At 51.5% G+C, this 15,348-nt stretch overlaps 1 protein-coding gene across 1 annotated transcript; it reads left to right on the top strand.

Moving 5' to 3' along the window:
* Window positions 1–10,314: 10,314 nt before the first annotated feature.
* On the top strand, window positions 10,315–14,825 carry RASL11B (RAS like family 11 member B). The gene is made up of 4 exons (XM_058722605.1): window positions 10,315–10,632; window positions 11,257–11,313; window positions 12,453–12,529; window positions 13,304–14,825. Exons 1-4 carry the CDS (start codon window positions 10,491–10,493, stop codon window positions 13,772–13,774), a joined length of 747 nt encoding a protein of 248 aa, XP_058578588.1. The 5' UTR covers window positions 10,315–10,490; the 3' UTR covers window positions 13,775–14,825.
* Window positions 14,826–15,348: the final 523 nt, after the last annotated feature.

Here is a 15,348-nt window from a genome sequence, read left to right as displayed (position 1 = left end):
TGGAATGATACCTGTGACCTCGAGGGCAGTAGGGGTGGTCGGAATAAGGGTATGAGGCCCAGTCCATTGTGGTTTGAGAGGGCCTTTTTTTCCAATCGTTGACCCAGACTGAGTCCCCTGTACAGACTGAGAAGGCTGTACAGGGGGATCCTAAAGAGATTGAGTCCCTCTCTACGGTATATCGTTGTAACTCTATTAGGGTGGCCCCTAAAGCTTGAAGTTGTTTTCTTAATCCCCTATCCTCTATTTGGTGTAGGTTTCCTGGGAGGCTCCCTAGACATGGAGGGGGCCTCCCATATATTAGTTCAAAAAGGGAGGAACCTTGAGTTCCTGGTGTGGGATGGGACATGCAGGAGGGCCAGGGGCAACAGGTCTGGCCACGGGAAGTCTGTTTCCTGACAGAACTTGGCTAAGCTTCCCTTGAGGGTGTGATTCATTCGCTCTACTTTCCCTGAGCTTTGAGGCCGGTAACCAGTGTGAAGCTTCCAAGGGATGTTGAGGGGGTTGGTTAAAGTTTGCGTAACGTCCGCCACGAACGCAGGTCCATTATCACTATGGATTGTGGCCGGTAGGCTGAACCGGGGACAGTCTCTCTCAGGAGGACTTTAGCTACCTCCCGGCTCTGTTCTGTCCTGGTAGGGAAAGCTTCGACCCATCCAGAGTACGTACAGACTATTACCAGGAGGTATCTAAATCCTCGGCTTGGCTGGACATCTGTGAAGTCTATTTCTAGATCTTCAAAGGGGGTAGCTCCTACCCTTTGGACACCTGGCAGGGGTCGCGGTGCAGATGGGGCATTATTCCTGGCGCAAATCACACACCATTCGCTTACTGCTCGACATAACGCTGGCAGCTGGCTGATGTATTGCTTTTTGAGGAGGGCCTCTGATGCAGTTTTTCTTAGATGGGTAAGTCGATGGTTTTCGCCTACTAGATGCCCTCCTAGGGCCGCTGGGGGGAAGATGCGCCCATCTAGCAGTTTCCGCCATCCTTCGTTGGTCTGGGTGGCCCCCTTGATTTTGGCCCATTTATTTTCTTTTTTAGCATATTTTGGTGGAGGGGTATCTGCCGGGGGTGTCAGGGCCATGGTAAGGGAGGGGACATTGTCCGCCTCCCTAATGACTGCTACTTTAGCTGCCCCATCTGCCAGGCGATTTCCTCCTGCCGTAGGGTCGTCTCCTTTCTGGTGTCCTTTGCCGCGTAAAACTGCAACCTTTTTTGGGAGCCAGTCGGCCTCGGGGAGTTTTAGTATTTAATATTTAGAATATTTAGTGTTCTTTATTTTTTTGATTATTTTTTTATTTTTTAATATATTTTTTTAATTTTTTTTAACGTTTATTTATTTTTGAGACAGAGAGAGACAGAGCATGAACGGGGGAGGGGCAGAGAGAGAGGGAGACACAGAATCGGAAGCAGGCTCCAGGCTCTGAGCCATCAGCCCAGAGCCCGACGCGGGGCTCGAACCCACGGACTGTGAGATCGTGACCTGAGCCGAAGTCAGAGGCTTAACCGACTGAGCCACCCAGGCGCCCCTAGTGTTCTTTATTTTTGATGGCTTTTCCCGCTGCGGTGAGGAGATGCCTCTCCTTGTAGATTGCCCCATGTGTCCGTACAGTGGCAAAGGCGTACCAAGAATCAGTGTAGACGTTGACTCGCTTGTCTTTGCTGATGGTGAGGGCTCGGATTAAGGCATGTGATTCAGCCCGTTGGGCTGACCATCCCACAGGTAGGGCATTGGCCTCTAGGACTTCATCTGTGGTTGTCACTGCATACCCTGCCTTTCAAATGCCCTCTGTGATGAAACTGCTACCATCAAGGTGAAGGAACAAGGTGAAGTCTGGGTTCTGTAGGGCCTGGTCACGCAGATCTGGGCGGCTGGCGAATACTTTATCCGTCACTTTAGAACAGTCATGGTCTGGTTTCCCTGCCTCAGAAGATAGGAAAGTTGCGGGGGTTAGCGTCCACACTGTTTCAAGAGCGACCCGTGGATTTTTGCAGAGGAGCCCCTGGTATTGTGCTAGCCGAGAGTTGGAGAGGAAGCCGTGTCCTTGAGTGGTCACGAGAGACGCGACAGCATGAGGGACCTTGACATTTAGTTCGTGTCCCAGGGTGAGTTTATCTGCTTCCTTAATGAGCAGAACTGTGGCCATCCTGTTGCCGCTGGGTCCAGCCTCTTCGACTGCTACTGGCCTTGCCAAGGGCCAACGGTCTGCGACCTTTTCCTTCTCATGCACAAAGAGATTAAAAGGCTTTTCTATATTTGGCAGGCCAAGGACTGGTGCCTGCCCCAAGGTGGCCTTTATCTCTAGAAAAGTGGCTTTGGCCTCCTCTCTCCAGACAGGGGGTTCTCGATCTGGCCCTACCAAGAGATTCTCGCTATTGCTGGGAATCTGGGAATCCAGATTTGGCAGAATCCCACAGCCCTCAGGAATTCTCATAGCCCCCTTTTAGTTTGGGGCTGGGGTAGGGAGGTGATGACCTTCTTTTTCTCTGGCCCTGGTGCTTTTTTCCCTTGGGTGAGGAGGAAGCCTGAGTATCAGATTTGCTGTTGGCAGATCTGTACCTTTTTTCATGAGACCCGATACCCTGAGTCCGACAGGAGCTGGAGGAGGACCCTTGTGCCCTCTGTACAATTCTCTCGGGTATTGCTGCAAGGAGGACATCATCCACATCCTGGAGAAGGGTGCAGCATGTGGCCTCCCTTGGCAAGCCGGCGAGGTCTCTGGCCAGTGCCTCCCCAAAGAGGGCAGGCGAGTTTTTAAATCCCTGTGGGAGGCGCGTCCAAGTCAGTTGTATCTGACACCCTGTGTCTGCTTTGGTTCATTCGAAGGCAAACAAGGGTTGGTTCAGGGGGCCAAGCAGAGGCAGAAGAAGGCATCCTTTAAGTCTAGGCAGGTAAACCATCTGGCAGAGCCTGGGATCTGGCTGAGGAGGGTGTACGGGTTCGGGACCACTGGGTGCAAGGAGCTTAAACTGGTCGGTATCCTCTTACCGGCTTCTTGACTGCAAAAGTGGGGTGTTCCAGGGTGATTGGCATTCAACCAGAATGCCTGCTTCTTTGAGGCTGGTCAAGTGTTCTTGGATGCCTGCCCTTGCCTCTTGTGGGGAGGGAGGTATTGCCGCTGTCTCTGCGGTTGAGCCCTTGGGATTAACCCTACAATGACAGGGGCCCGGGTGTGGGCAATTCAGGGGGGGTTGTCCTTGGCCCACACAGTAGGGAAGGCAGTCCTGAATTCGGGTGGGCCACTTGGTTGGGCCTGGGTGCAGAATAGCCTCCATTTGGACCCAATCGGAGGCTGGTGCCTCCTGTTGGCTCAAAGGTTATTTGGGCCCCCAGCTTTGAGAGTATATCCTGGCCGAGGAGAGGGATAGGCCACTCAGGTAAGTAGAGGAATTCAGGCCGTACTGTGTGGCCCCCAGGTTCACATAAAAGTCATAGTTTGGCCCCCTACTTTTATTTTGACCGTGGGCTCATGGGGGCCAAGAAGTGAGCCTGCTCCCCCTCAGTCTGAATCTATTTCTGCTAGACCTGTGATGTCTTTTTTTGCAGGGTTCTTGTGCGTATCGGCTGGGTTTTCGGGACATTTCCTTGGTTGGGACATTTATTCTTTTAATGCCCTTTCTCCTTGCAGTAGGTGCAGTGATCCCTTGCTAAGGAGGTTTTGGGCCTTCCCCCTGTTGGTGGCTGGACCCTCCCCGTCTTTTTGTCGTGGCACTCTTGTGCCACGGGGTATAAGCATCGCATAGCCTTTCATAATAATCCCTGGGGGATTTCCCTTGCTGCTGGGCATGTTCATGGGCTTCTTAGCCCCTTGTTGGATCCCCCAGAGGAGAGCCTCTTGGTACCGGTGGCTGTGGACTGGCATCTGGAGAGTGCCTGTGCCTGGCTGAGGGCACAATCTGGCCACTGGTCCAGGGGAGAGAGGATCTTCCAAGTCCGGACGTGGTGGGGAGACTGAAGGTGGCGGAGTATTGGGAACCAGGGGATTCATATGGTGGGGGCAAGATTGGTTCTTCCCCCAGATCACCAGTGAGAATTTGTGGAGGTCGAGACTTCTGTTGACCTTCCTTGGGCCACTTTGTCAAGGCGACTAAGACCCTAGTCTGTCCCTGTTTGTTGCAGGTAAATCGCACCCAAGGGGGAGGGGTTTGGGCAACCTCTAACCAGGAGTCTGTATACGGGAACTGATCAGGGTAACCTGGGTGTCTGGTGACAACATTCCAGACACGGCGGGCCATTGGGACACCTAAGGTTCCCTCCAAGGGCCATCCTACACCAAAAGTGTGCCATTCTAACTCCCATAGGGTCCTTAACTTGCCGGGGTCATTTTAATTCCACAGTCTCCCGAAAACCCCTTCTTTGCTCTGTCCCGACCCCATAATGTTCCCGTGAGACAGCGTCGCAAAGACAGACAGAGTGGTAGGGGTGCCCCCTCTAATGAGCAGACGAGTCAGATGCCCATCTGGCCGTGTCCCGAAGGAATTCAGGTGATGCTTAGCCATAGCGGTCTCAGCTTTGTAACTTACGATCAGAAAACGATTCCGATGCTACCATAGACTGTGTGCTGTTCACCACGGAATCGCAGACCCGCGGGGCCCACTCAGACTCCCTGGGCTTTTGGGGACCTTAAGGGTGCCCACCCATGGAGCCACAGAATCGAACTTGACAGGCAAACCAGACTGAGTTGCACATTCACACTCACATACATACCAGGGGTTATCACATTCCCTCCCACAGAATTTCTACCTGTGAGACCACTGAGGTCTCCAGGGAGTGACCAGGTCCCCCTTCCACCCCTATGGGTGGGCCAGACTGAAGTGGGGCCCCAGGCCTTACCAGTTCCGATGGATGTCGGGTCCAGGTCCTCACCTGCCAAGTCTCCTGAGTCTGGGGGAAACTGCGGAGCGGGGCCGGCCTGAGGCGACCCAGCGGAAGACTGCCAAAAATCAAGCAGAGCTCGCCTTCTCCATTGAGATTCCTTGTTCTGTCACCGGCTTGCCATTTTCCCAAACCGGTGGCAACAAAAGGCCAATGTGTTTGGGTTTCCCGGTCAGGGAACCAAATGTTACAGAACCTGGTCTGGATCACCGGGCGGAAGAACCAAGCGGCGCTCGGCGATCTTGGAAGGCAGGAGGTTTATTTCACACCAACCTGCTCAGAGGAGATCACTCTCCAGAGGTCTGAGGCCTGAGCACAAGCACGTGGGACAATTTCTAGTCTGTTACTTCTGCATTCCGCATTAGTAGTAATTTGGTGCCTGCGGCAAGTGGGGTGGGAAGAAGAATGGGGGGGGGGGTCTTCAGTTAGGGACTAACTTGCCAGGGGTCATTTTATTTCCGTATCAGCCCCGTCGGCCATCTTATAACAGATTTTTCCCTATCAAACTAGATGCTCTCAGATAAGATTTGCAAGGCAGAAGCAGGGAGGACGCCATCTCTCTGTGGCTTGGTTGTTTTCTGCTGTCAGGCTCCATTGTGGAGATTCTGGGCTTTTCTGCCCTGTCCAGTCACTAGCTGTGTGGTTTTTGAGAAACAGTAGAGTGGAAGACGTAGGGCTCCCTGGGTGGGCCAGTTCCGCAGCTCTGGGCATCATTTCTGCAGGCTAGGACTCTAGGCCTTCTGACAACATCAAATGCAGGTAACTCCCCACATTGATGATTTTTCTGTATAAATTGCTAAGGAGGCATCTGTTTATTGGATCTAAACAGGCGGAGTTGACAAAAGTCTAAAACATAGGTCTGGATGCTCAGGGAGATCTGATTTGAGAGCAGCCCTTGCTGACGTGAGCAGAGGAGAAGGTCATTTGACTTCCCTGGGGCGTGGTCCCACGCAAGAAGGGAGGAACACACGCTACTTCTGGGGCTTTTTTTTTTTTTTTTTTTTTGGTCAATAACTGTGCCTGTCCTTGGAAATCACCAGGACTCTTCCCTCTGAACGTCGGGATTCTCTCAAGGTAAGGCTTTTGCTTTTAACGTTTATTTATTTTTGAGACAGAGAGAGACAGAGCATGAACGGGGGAGGGTCAGAGAGAGAGGGAGACACAGAATCTGAAACAGGCTCCAGGCTCTGAGCACTCAGCACAGAGCCTGACGCGGAGCTCGAACTCACGGACCGTGAGATCGTGACCTGAGCCAAAGTCGGACGCTCAACCGACTGAGCCACCCAGGCGCCCCAGGCTTTTGCTTTTATTACCGAGCACCTACTGTCTACTGGCCAATGCTGTTTCCCCTGCAGACTAACCCATGTCAGTCCACACTCCCCACCTCTGAAGTCTCTTTCACACTCGCTCAAACAGATGCATATGTGCACTTGCACACGCGCACGTGCCTGTACACAATACACAACATTTTCAATGACTTGAATTTTTTCACATTTTTCCTTGACTCCCACAATCCAGGTGTTTTGATCCATCATGTAATCGTCTGGCTCCCGAATTTTCCCTCTCAAAGCATTTTCTCACATTGTATTGAAATCGCTCATTCACTTCTCTGTCTCCCATGTTAAATGTAACTGCAGTGATGGCAAAGACCGCGTCTGCCTTGTTTGCCGGTGTAGACCCAGGACCCGGCATAGTGCCTGCTACACCCATGCCCAGACATTTAACATTGAATTTATATTCTTCTGTTCTTTTCTTTTTAATTAAAAAAAAAATTTTTTTTTTTACATGTATTTTTGAGAGACAGAGTGAGAGACAAAGCACAAGCAGGGGAGGGGCAGAGAGAGGGAGACACAGAATCCAAGCAGGCTCCAGGCTCCCAGCTGTTAGCACAGAGCCCGACACGGGGCCCGAACCCATGAACCGCGAGATCGTGACCCGAGCTGAAGCTGGACGCTCAACCGACCGAGCCACCCAGGAGCCCCTATATTCTTCTGTTCTAAGGGCTTGCAGAAATTGGATTGTCTCAGAAGCTCTCAGATGAAAGATCAGCTCTAAAGATCAAAGGAGGTGATAGAAACTCCAGGTGCCGAGGCAAAACTGGGACTTGGCAAAATGTTTCTTTTCCTCCCTGGGTCTCTCATGTTCCCCACCTCCCATCCTCATCTCTTTTAGCTCAACTGGAACAAACAAACAAACAAAACAGAGAGAGAGCAGTTCAGATCACTTTGCTGCATTGTGTCACAGGAGACCATCTCACTGTGAACATCCTGGCTATTTTCTATGTTATTCATCCTTCTTAGACTTTGGCCCTGTCCCTTATATGATACGTGGTCTTAGAGGAATTTTTAATCTAAGACTCTGTTTTCTCATTTGGAAGCATGGGGCCTTGCAGATGGCCGCAAATTCCTTCGCACTATTCCCATCTTAAGGTGGGATCTGTGTCTCTGCACCTTGACCAATGGAATATAGCAGAAGAGATCTGTTGCACAGCCCTTAAGAGACTGGCAGCTTCCTGGGGTGCCTGGATGGCTCAGTAGGTTAAGTGTCTGGTTTCGGCTCAGGTCATGATCCCCCCCCCCCCCCGCCGGTTCAGGAGTTCGAGCCTCGCATCTGGCTCTGTGCTGACAGCTCAGAGCCTGGAGCCTGTTTGGGATTCTGTGTCTCCCTTTCTCTCTGCCCCTCCCCTGCTCATGCTGTGTCTCCCTCTCTCTCAAAAATAAATAAACATTTAAAAAAAAAAAGAGAGAGACTGGCAACTTCCGCTTCCTGTCTTAGAATACTAAGGGAAGCTACCCGCCATGCTGTGGGGGAGCCCGAGCTAACCACAGAGAGAGGTCAGATGGTGAGAGAGACGCCAGCTAGTTCCAGCTGTCCCAGCCACTCCAGCTGAAATGCAGATGTGTGGATGAAGAAGCTATCTTGGACACCCAGCCCCGATGAGCCTTCAGATGACTCCAGCCAAAGCTGCCATCCAACTACACAACATGAGAGGCCCCAAGCGAGGACTGCCCAGCAGGGCACAGTCAGCCCACAGAACCGTGAGCCACTAAGGTCTGGTGTGGTTTACTAAGAGCAATACAGAATTGCAAGTGGAAGTAATGATCATATCTACCCCCTGGGACTGCTGTGAAGGTAAAGTGAGATTCTTATATGCTGAATCCCTAGTCTGCTGCCTGGAATAAAACAAGCTTTCAGTAAGTATCAATTCCCCTGCCCCTCCCCCTTCCTTTTTATCAGTTCTACCCATTTCCAAGAAGGGGTAACTCTCAGTGCTCTTATCTGAAGCAAGCAGGGTGGAGGTGGGCGATTTGCTAGGCGTTTTTTTGTTGTTGTTGTTTTTAATTTGAAGAGCTCCCTTTTCTTTTTCTAACTTTCTCTTGTGTCTTTCTTTTCTGTGTTCTTTAAAGCACAGCCAGATCATTTAGACCTAAAATAAGAATACCAAATCCAGCCTTTTGTGTGTGTGATTTTTCAGACAGAAAAATCATAGGTTTGGTACAGGCTCATGGTCATGAAAATCAAGCTCCAGAAGCGAAAATGATCCAAAGCAAAATTCCCCTGACAATTTTTGTCATGTCTGTGTATGAGTGTGCATGTGTGTGCAAAAAGCAGTTAAAAACTTGATGCAATTATTTAACGATGTAAGCATCATAGAATTACAGGCTTCTTCGGGGGAGCGGTTAAAAAGTACATGATTCCCTGTAATTATAGTCTTGCTACGTTTGCTTTTATAGAAAACAAAATTCAAGTTTGATTTAAATCGCACAGAAAGACCTCATGCATATCGGAAATGCTCTTTTTCCTTCCAACTCAAATGGCAAATTAATTTCATTCTTGTGATCTTCCTAGAAGTCAACCTTTTATCATGTTTATTGCCAAGGTTGTGTGTCTTAGTAAAGCTTCCCCTCCTCCACTTGCTACCAAGGCAGTTTGAGATTACCCCCTCTATCTCCCGGTCGAATTCCCACAAACACCTAAACGGAAAGGCAAGAGGGTTCATCTCAGAGTCTGAGCTGGGTCAGTTTAATGAACTGTCAAATACCTGGTCAGTTAAGTTCAGGGCATGCGGGGCAATCAAACTAGATGCCTGACACATATAGATAAAAGAATGGGTTTATTTTACTTTTTGTATTTAAATCTTTAGTGGAGGCCTGGACACAAAGCCACACCATTGGCTGCCATATGCCCCCAGGATAAAAGTCTCTGGAACAGCTGGGGGCCCACAAGGTTGTAACAGTGGGGAGGAGAGCCATTAGCCGAGAGAGGGAGTGTTCGGTGACATTCTGCAGTCTGTTCCAGCTACAGAATGTCGCCCGGATGGGGCCTGCCACTGAAGACTTCCCCTAAAAAGAACGTAAGGGGCTTGAGCTTGGGATTTAATGAGTGCCAGCCCACGTCTTCCTTGGCATCAAGTCAGTTAACCAAGAATCTTGCCTTTCCTTATAACCACAAAACTAAGGGCTGCGGACCCTTTCCGGGTTCGGTCTCCCAACCCAGTCGGTATCCAGAAACAGCTGGGGTTACTGTTTTCTTTCCATTTCACAGCTCTCTGAGAAGGTGTGACTGTGTGTGAAGCGCTAGAAAGCTTGTTCTATAATTACCTTCTGATTTGCCTCTGAGCGCGCAGTACACCCACCCGACCGGCTGTGTGTTCACGCGCTGCGTGTGTTCACGACCCTGCGCGCTGGGGTCGGAGAACGTGGGTCTACAACAAAATGGGTAACATTACTTTGTCCCAATGGTAAATGTCACATCTCAGGGGAGCGGATACGGGGTCTTTGTAACTAATTGCCATCACAGCCAAATCTACGATCCGGACGCACTCGAGTCAGTGCAACCACGCCTCAAATGAAGGAGACTGCACGGGGCCAGGCAGCAGGACGCGCGCTTTCCGTCCCCAAGCGCTCACACCCCCGAGGCCCTGGCCAGCACGTTCCCCACCGCGCGTGGGCGTGGGCGTGCAGGCCGGGGGCCCCGCAGCGTGCTTCGAGAAGCAGGCGCACGGGATGGGCACCCGGGGGAGTGGGGGGCTGCCCAGGATCTGCTCTTGGAGGGCCCTGGTCGCCGCCGCCGCCGCATCCCCCGCGCCCGCCCGGAGGCCCAGCCCCGTCCGGTTCCCGGAACCCGAGGCGCCCCCAATCACGCAGCCACAGCATCGGCCGCGTGCCCGCTCAGCGGGACCCCGGTCGGCACCGGCGCTGCCTTCCTCCCCGGCCGCCACTGGCTGCGCCTTCGGCTCGCGCCCACACGTTGCCCAGTCTCGGGTCCGCTACCCCATTTTCCGCACGCCTCACGGGGCCCCACACTGGCTCCCGGCGCCCCTAGGGGCTCGGGACGCGCTGAGCGGCGCCGGGGGCGGAGCCTCGCGGGGGCGCCCCGGGATTGGCAGCGGGAGGCAGAGGGCGGGGCGAGCCCCGGAGAAAACAGCGCGCGCGCAGCCCGGAGGCCGTCCCAGTCCCGATCTGGAGCTAGTCCGAGCAGCTGCGCGGCTGCGCTTTGGTGCCTTTATTCCGCGGACCCCTCGGGCAGGGTCCTCCCACCGGCTCCAGCGCAGCACACGCGTCCTCCCGCCCCGCAGGTGCCGCGTGGTGCAGCCCCGGCTGGAGCGGCGATGCGCCTCATTCAGAACATGTGCACCATCGCCGAGTATCCCGCCCCGGGCAGCGCCGCCGCCGCCGACTGCTGCCTGGGGGCGGCGGGCCGCCGCCTGGTCAAGATCGCGGTGGTGGGGGCCAGTGGTGTGGGCAAGACCGGTGAGTCTTCGTGCCCGGCAGTCCCCGGGGCTGGACGGGGGCGGCCCCCTAGGAGTTGCGTGTGACCGAGGCGTGGGGGAGAGGTGGGAGCTGCAGCTGACCGCCCGTCCCCTCCTCCTGATCCGCTGCCCCTCCGGAAGGACCTGAGCCAGCCTTGCCTCCAACTCCCTTCTTGGACAGATGAGGGAAACGGGGATCCTGAATGGCCAGGCCACCTTCTGGGCACCACCGGCGCAACTGGGATTAGAACTTTGGGGGTTTTGAGCCTCTGGCAGTGCCTGGAACTGAAAGGGAACTTAGTGAACGGAAGCCCTCCTGGAGGACTTTAAGGTTGGGAAAGACATTCGTCTCTTGGAAGGCTTAGGTGTGGCTCAGGCGGGCTCAGAGGAGGCGGGTGGGCCAAATGACCCTTCCAGCTGGACAGAGCCATAATTCATGATGCCTTCTAGCCCCTCTCCGTTGTGTCTGGAAGAAGGGTCAAGGAGCTGCAGGGTAGGAATTTCACTTGGTGGCCGCCAGTCTTGCTTTCTCTGGGAGAGCTGTTTCCCGGGCTGGGGGTGGGGTGGAGACCAATGTAACTTCTCATGCCAGAGTGAACTCTCCTTTTTCTCTTCTGCCCTACAGCTCTGGTGGTCCGCTTCCTCACCAAACGATTCATTGGTGACTACGAAAGGAACGCAGGTGAGCAGATGCAAAATTTGGGGAGAGCCCTCTCAGCTTGCACAGTACTGCGGGGTCTCTCAGGCAGGCTCCTTCACAGTGACAGTCTGGGCGACAGGATCCTGCCACTTCCAATTTTGCTTGCCCCCTCCCGTGCTCCCCCCCCTCCCATAACTGCCATCTGGCCTCATTCCATTCCAAGCCCATTCATCATTTTATCAAGTGCCTGAAAGTATTCTCCTTGGTATGTTTTAACTATAGGGACCCCAGTTGGAAGCACTCTTTGTACTCAAGAGCCTCCCCCTTCAAAACACTCCTGCAAAAGTCATAAAAAAAAAAAAAAAAGATGGCCAACTCCTCCCCCCACCCCTCTCCCTCTCTGTTGGCTGCCTTTCAGAGGTGACCTTTTAAAGCAAAGGCCAAAGGAAAGCAGTTGTAAACCTAAAGTTCTTTTTTCTTAACAAAGAAAAAATAACTGGATGGTAGAATTTGAGGAGGAGGGCTCCCGAATAAATGAGAAGACACTATTTCAATGTCTCTGATTAAGGATGGCCACTGGGGAGGCTTAAGGGCTTTCTACCTATGCTCTGTTAGCAAATTGCTTAAATCCTTAGACCATATTTAGTACCTAAGGGGATTATTCGAACTGTGCTGCATAAACCATCCCAAGATAAGGCATTGCAGCCTTCTGCTTTGATGTAGATTTGGCTACCATCAAGTCACGTTTTTATTCCAACTGATAACGTTGGCTGTGCATTTACGAACAATATTTGCCTACCAAGCTATTGTACTTAATGATTAAATTTACATCAAAGAGTAGTGAAGTACTAAAACAAAAACAAATGCCATGCATGCTGAACAAGAAGATTTACTTCAAGGAAATACTTTAGATGTGGAAGAAATTCGACAAATCAGTTTCAAAATCCTGCAAAACTTGCCTTGGATTTAATAAAGCCACAAATCTGGGGTTAACATTGCAGTTAAAAACAAAATAACTGAGATGAGCTCATTAAGTAGAATAAACTATAGCTTATTTTTGTGCATTGGTTCAAGTTATATTGTCTTTTCTATTTAAAAAATCCCACCATGTTTTAAAAGTTGTACAAGAAGGAAAAACTTTTTTTTTTTTTTTTTTTTTTTTTTTTTTTTTGCCTTTATAGGTAATCTCTATACCAGACAAGTCCAAATAGAAGGTGAAACCCTGGCTATTCAGGTTCAAGACACGCCAGGTATTCAGGTAAGAAGCTCTGAGGTTCGGGACTAAGTCAGGCTGTGGAATTGTTCAGTTCTCAGGATGCCTCATGCTAAAGAGGAGAGAAATTTGGGGGAGTCCCATCTAGGCCTTTCCATGTCGCTTGTCACTTCCGTGTTATTTGGCCATTGGTCAGTCTTTGCCTGGCTTAATTTGGGAGATTTGGCTCAGGGGCACAGATCTTCTCTCAGGCAGATTCTATCTGGGAGGAAAGACCAAACCACTCTTGGAATTGGCAAAGTTTCCTTGCTGTGCTTAAAAAGAGTGGTTTTTACATGTGTGTATTTGGTATTAAAAATCAAACATTTAGGTGTAGTCTGCAAATGCTTGGGATCCCTTTTATATTGTGGAAAGTTACTCTATAGACAAAAGAGCCATGCTGGTGTATGTGTGTGTTTTTTTCCCTCTTGAACTGGGCAGTTCTCCAGGTTTAAATGCTTCCAGCTCCTATCTTTACTTCCCCAGACTCACTGTCTAGCCAGTTAATTTCCCATTTTGTGCAACTACAAAGTCTCTCCGCACGGAGTTCTCTGCAGGTCAATTTTCCACTCGAGTGTGGTGAGCTGCACTGTTATTTATTCCAACCGTGTGCAGCTGGATCAACATATTGTCAAGAAAGCCGGAGTGTGTGCGGATATAACTTGTTGATGGCCTGCAGCCTGGCGTTACCGTCGAGGGCGCTTTTGAACCCGCTGCCCAGCCAGGCCAGGGCTCTTTCCGGCCCTCACCGTTCGCCTTGCCGTCACCCCTCTCTTTCAGGTCCACGAGAACGGCCTGAGCTGCGGCGAGCAGCTGAACCGGTGCATTCGCTGGGCAGATGCCGTGGTGATCGTGTTCTCCGTCACTGACTACAAGAGCTATGAACTCATCGGCCAGCTCCACCAGCACGTGCAGCAGCTGCACCTGGGCGCCCGGCTGCCCGTGGTGGTCGTGGCCAACAAAGCTGACCTGCTGCACATCAAGCAGGTCGACCCTCAGCTCGGACTGCAGCTGGCCAGCGTGCTGGGCTGCTCGTTCTATGAAGTGTCGGTCAGCGAGAATTACAACGACGTCTACAACGCTTTCCACGTCCTGTGCAAGGAAGTGAGTCACAAACAGCAGCCCAGCAGCACACCAGAGAAGCGGAGAACCTCCCTCATTCCCAGGCCCAAGTCCCCCAACATGCAGGACCTGAAGAGGAGGTTCAAGCAAGCCCTCTCTGCCAAAGTGAGGACTGTCACCTCCGTCTGAAGCAGGGACACTCGGGGGGGTTTGGTCTTCCCAGGAAGAGGGCCTGAGGTTCTTGCAGCACAGGAATGATGGGTGCTGGCAGTCATTCACGGTTCCAGCAGGAGCCGGAGCAGAGCGGCCAGGAGGGTCTGTGGAACTGCTACAGAAACTTCCGTTCTGAGCCGGGGAGGGGGGGGACAGGATTGATGAGGCTGGAATGAGCCCACTGAGCCACTCTGAGTATGTGAAATGTGCTCCACGTCTTTTCCTTTGGAGTGGGGAGGGCGGCTTTGGATTTTGTTCTTGACCTTGTAAATGAAGGTCAGTTGTAGTTTCCGCAACTGTATGGATGTGGTTGATGGTGGGAACGAGAGAGCAGCTTAACCACTCCCAGCCTTTCCACGTTTTCTCTCTTCTTTCTTTTTTCCCTTTTCTCCCTCCCCCCCCACCCCCCCAAGAGGAAGGACTGCTTTTTCTCTTAAGAGTCTGATTCGCATCTCTGGAACACTGTTCCTTACAGAATGCCCTTCTAACCTGAAGGACACCCGAGATTTCTTCTTTAAAGAACAAGGAGGAAAATACTACCCCCACCCCCAATAAAGGGTGGGGTTTATGGGCCAGATGTTATGTATATGGACCGACATCCGGAAGCTTATATGGCTTGCAGGAAGGGCTGCTTCCTCCTGACACAGGAGGAGTATGTTCAGTTGAGCATGTGTTAAATGGTTGAGAACTCAAACTCTTCAGCTCCAGACTTTGAGTAATTGTGAGACTGTATAATTTTTTTTTTTTTTTTTTTTAGCTGTTGCATCAGGTACAGGAAAAAAAGAAAACCGTGTTCATTGATTTTGATGTGATTTGTGTAAATGGCACACGGCAATGACGTTGGGTTGTTTCCTAGGCCTGGCCGAGTGTGGCTTAAGTACGGAAAACACTGTCTTACAGCGAGTGCACGGATACAGGGGCGACCACCAAATCCCGTACACAGACGCACTTTAAGAAGCCACTCATGCTTTGGCTTAAACTGTAATTAATTTATTTTATGTACAATAAATCTCATTTGAAAAGCGTAGACCTCTGGCTTGGTCTCCATTGAAATGTTCACTTTCTGTCCTTCAGACAAAGTGTCCCTCAGTGACTTGTCCTTACTGGGCACTTTGAGTGAGGCGTTACGGCTTCCTAGGGTTACCTCTTGGTTTCACAGCCAACCGACGAGATGCCTTCTCTTCACCCCCTTTTACAGAGGAGGAAACAGGCTTACAGACCAGCTAACCAACTTGTCAAAGGCCCCACCCAGCCTGGGAGCGCTGGAACTGTATTTTGCCGCTTTCTAGTCAAGAGTAGCGTGTCTCCTATTCATTTCCTTCACGACCCTCCAAGTAGAGCGAAGACAAGCGTCCAGCTCTGTGTCTTAGGCTGTTAGGACAGCTCGGCGAAACCTGGAAGATAACACACTTCTGTACAAGATAACGGCTTCTCTCTAGACACGTGGCTTATTTGGCAAACTCCCTGGGGTATGGTGCTTTCAAAAAATGTGCTTTGTTCCCATTGTAGAAGCTCGGAGCTGTTGATCTGGGGCTGGTCAGGAGCCCTTC

Source organism: Neofelis nebulosa, chromosome 3 (genome assembly GCF_028018385.1).
Source record: "Neofelis nebulosa isolate mNeoNeb1 chromosome 3, mNeoNeb1.pri, whole genome shotgun sequence".
Taxonomy (NCBI): domain Eukaryota; kingdom Metazoa; phylum Chordata; class Mammalia; order Carnivora; family Felidae; genus Neofelis; species Neofelis nebulosa.
The sequence above is the reverse complement of the archived record's forward strand: the minus strand, read 5'-3'. Positions and strand labels throughout refer to the sequence as shown.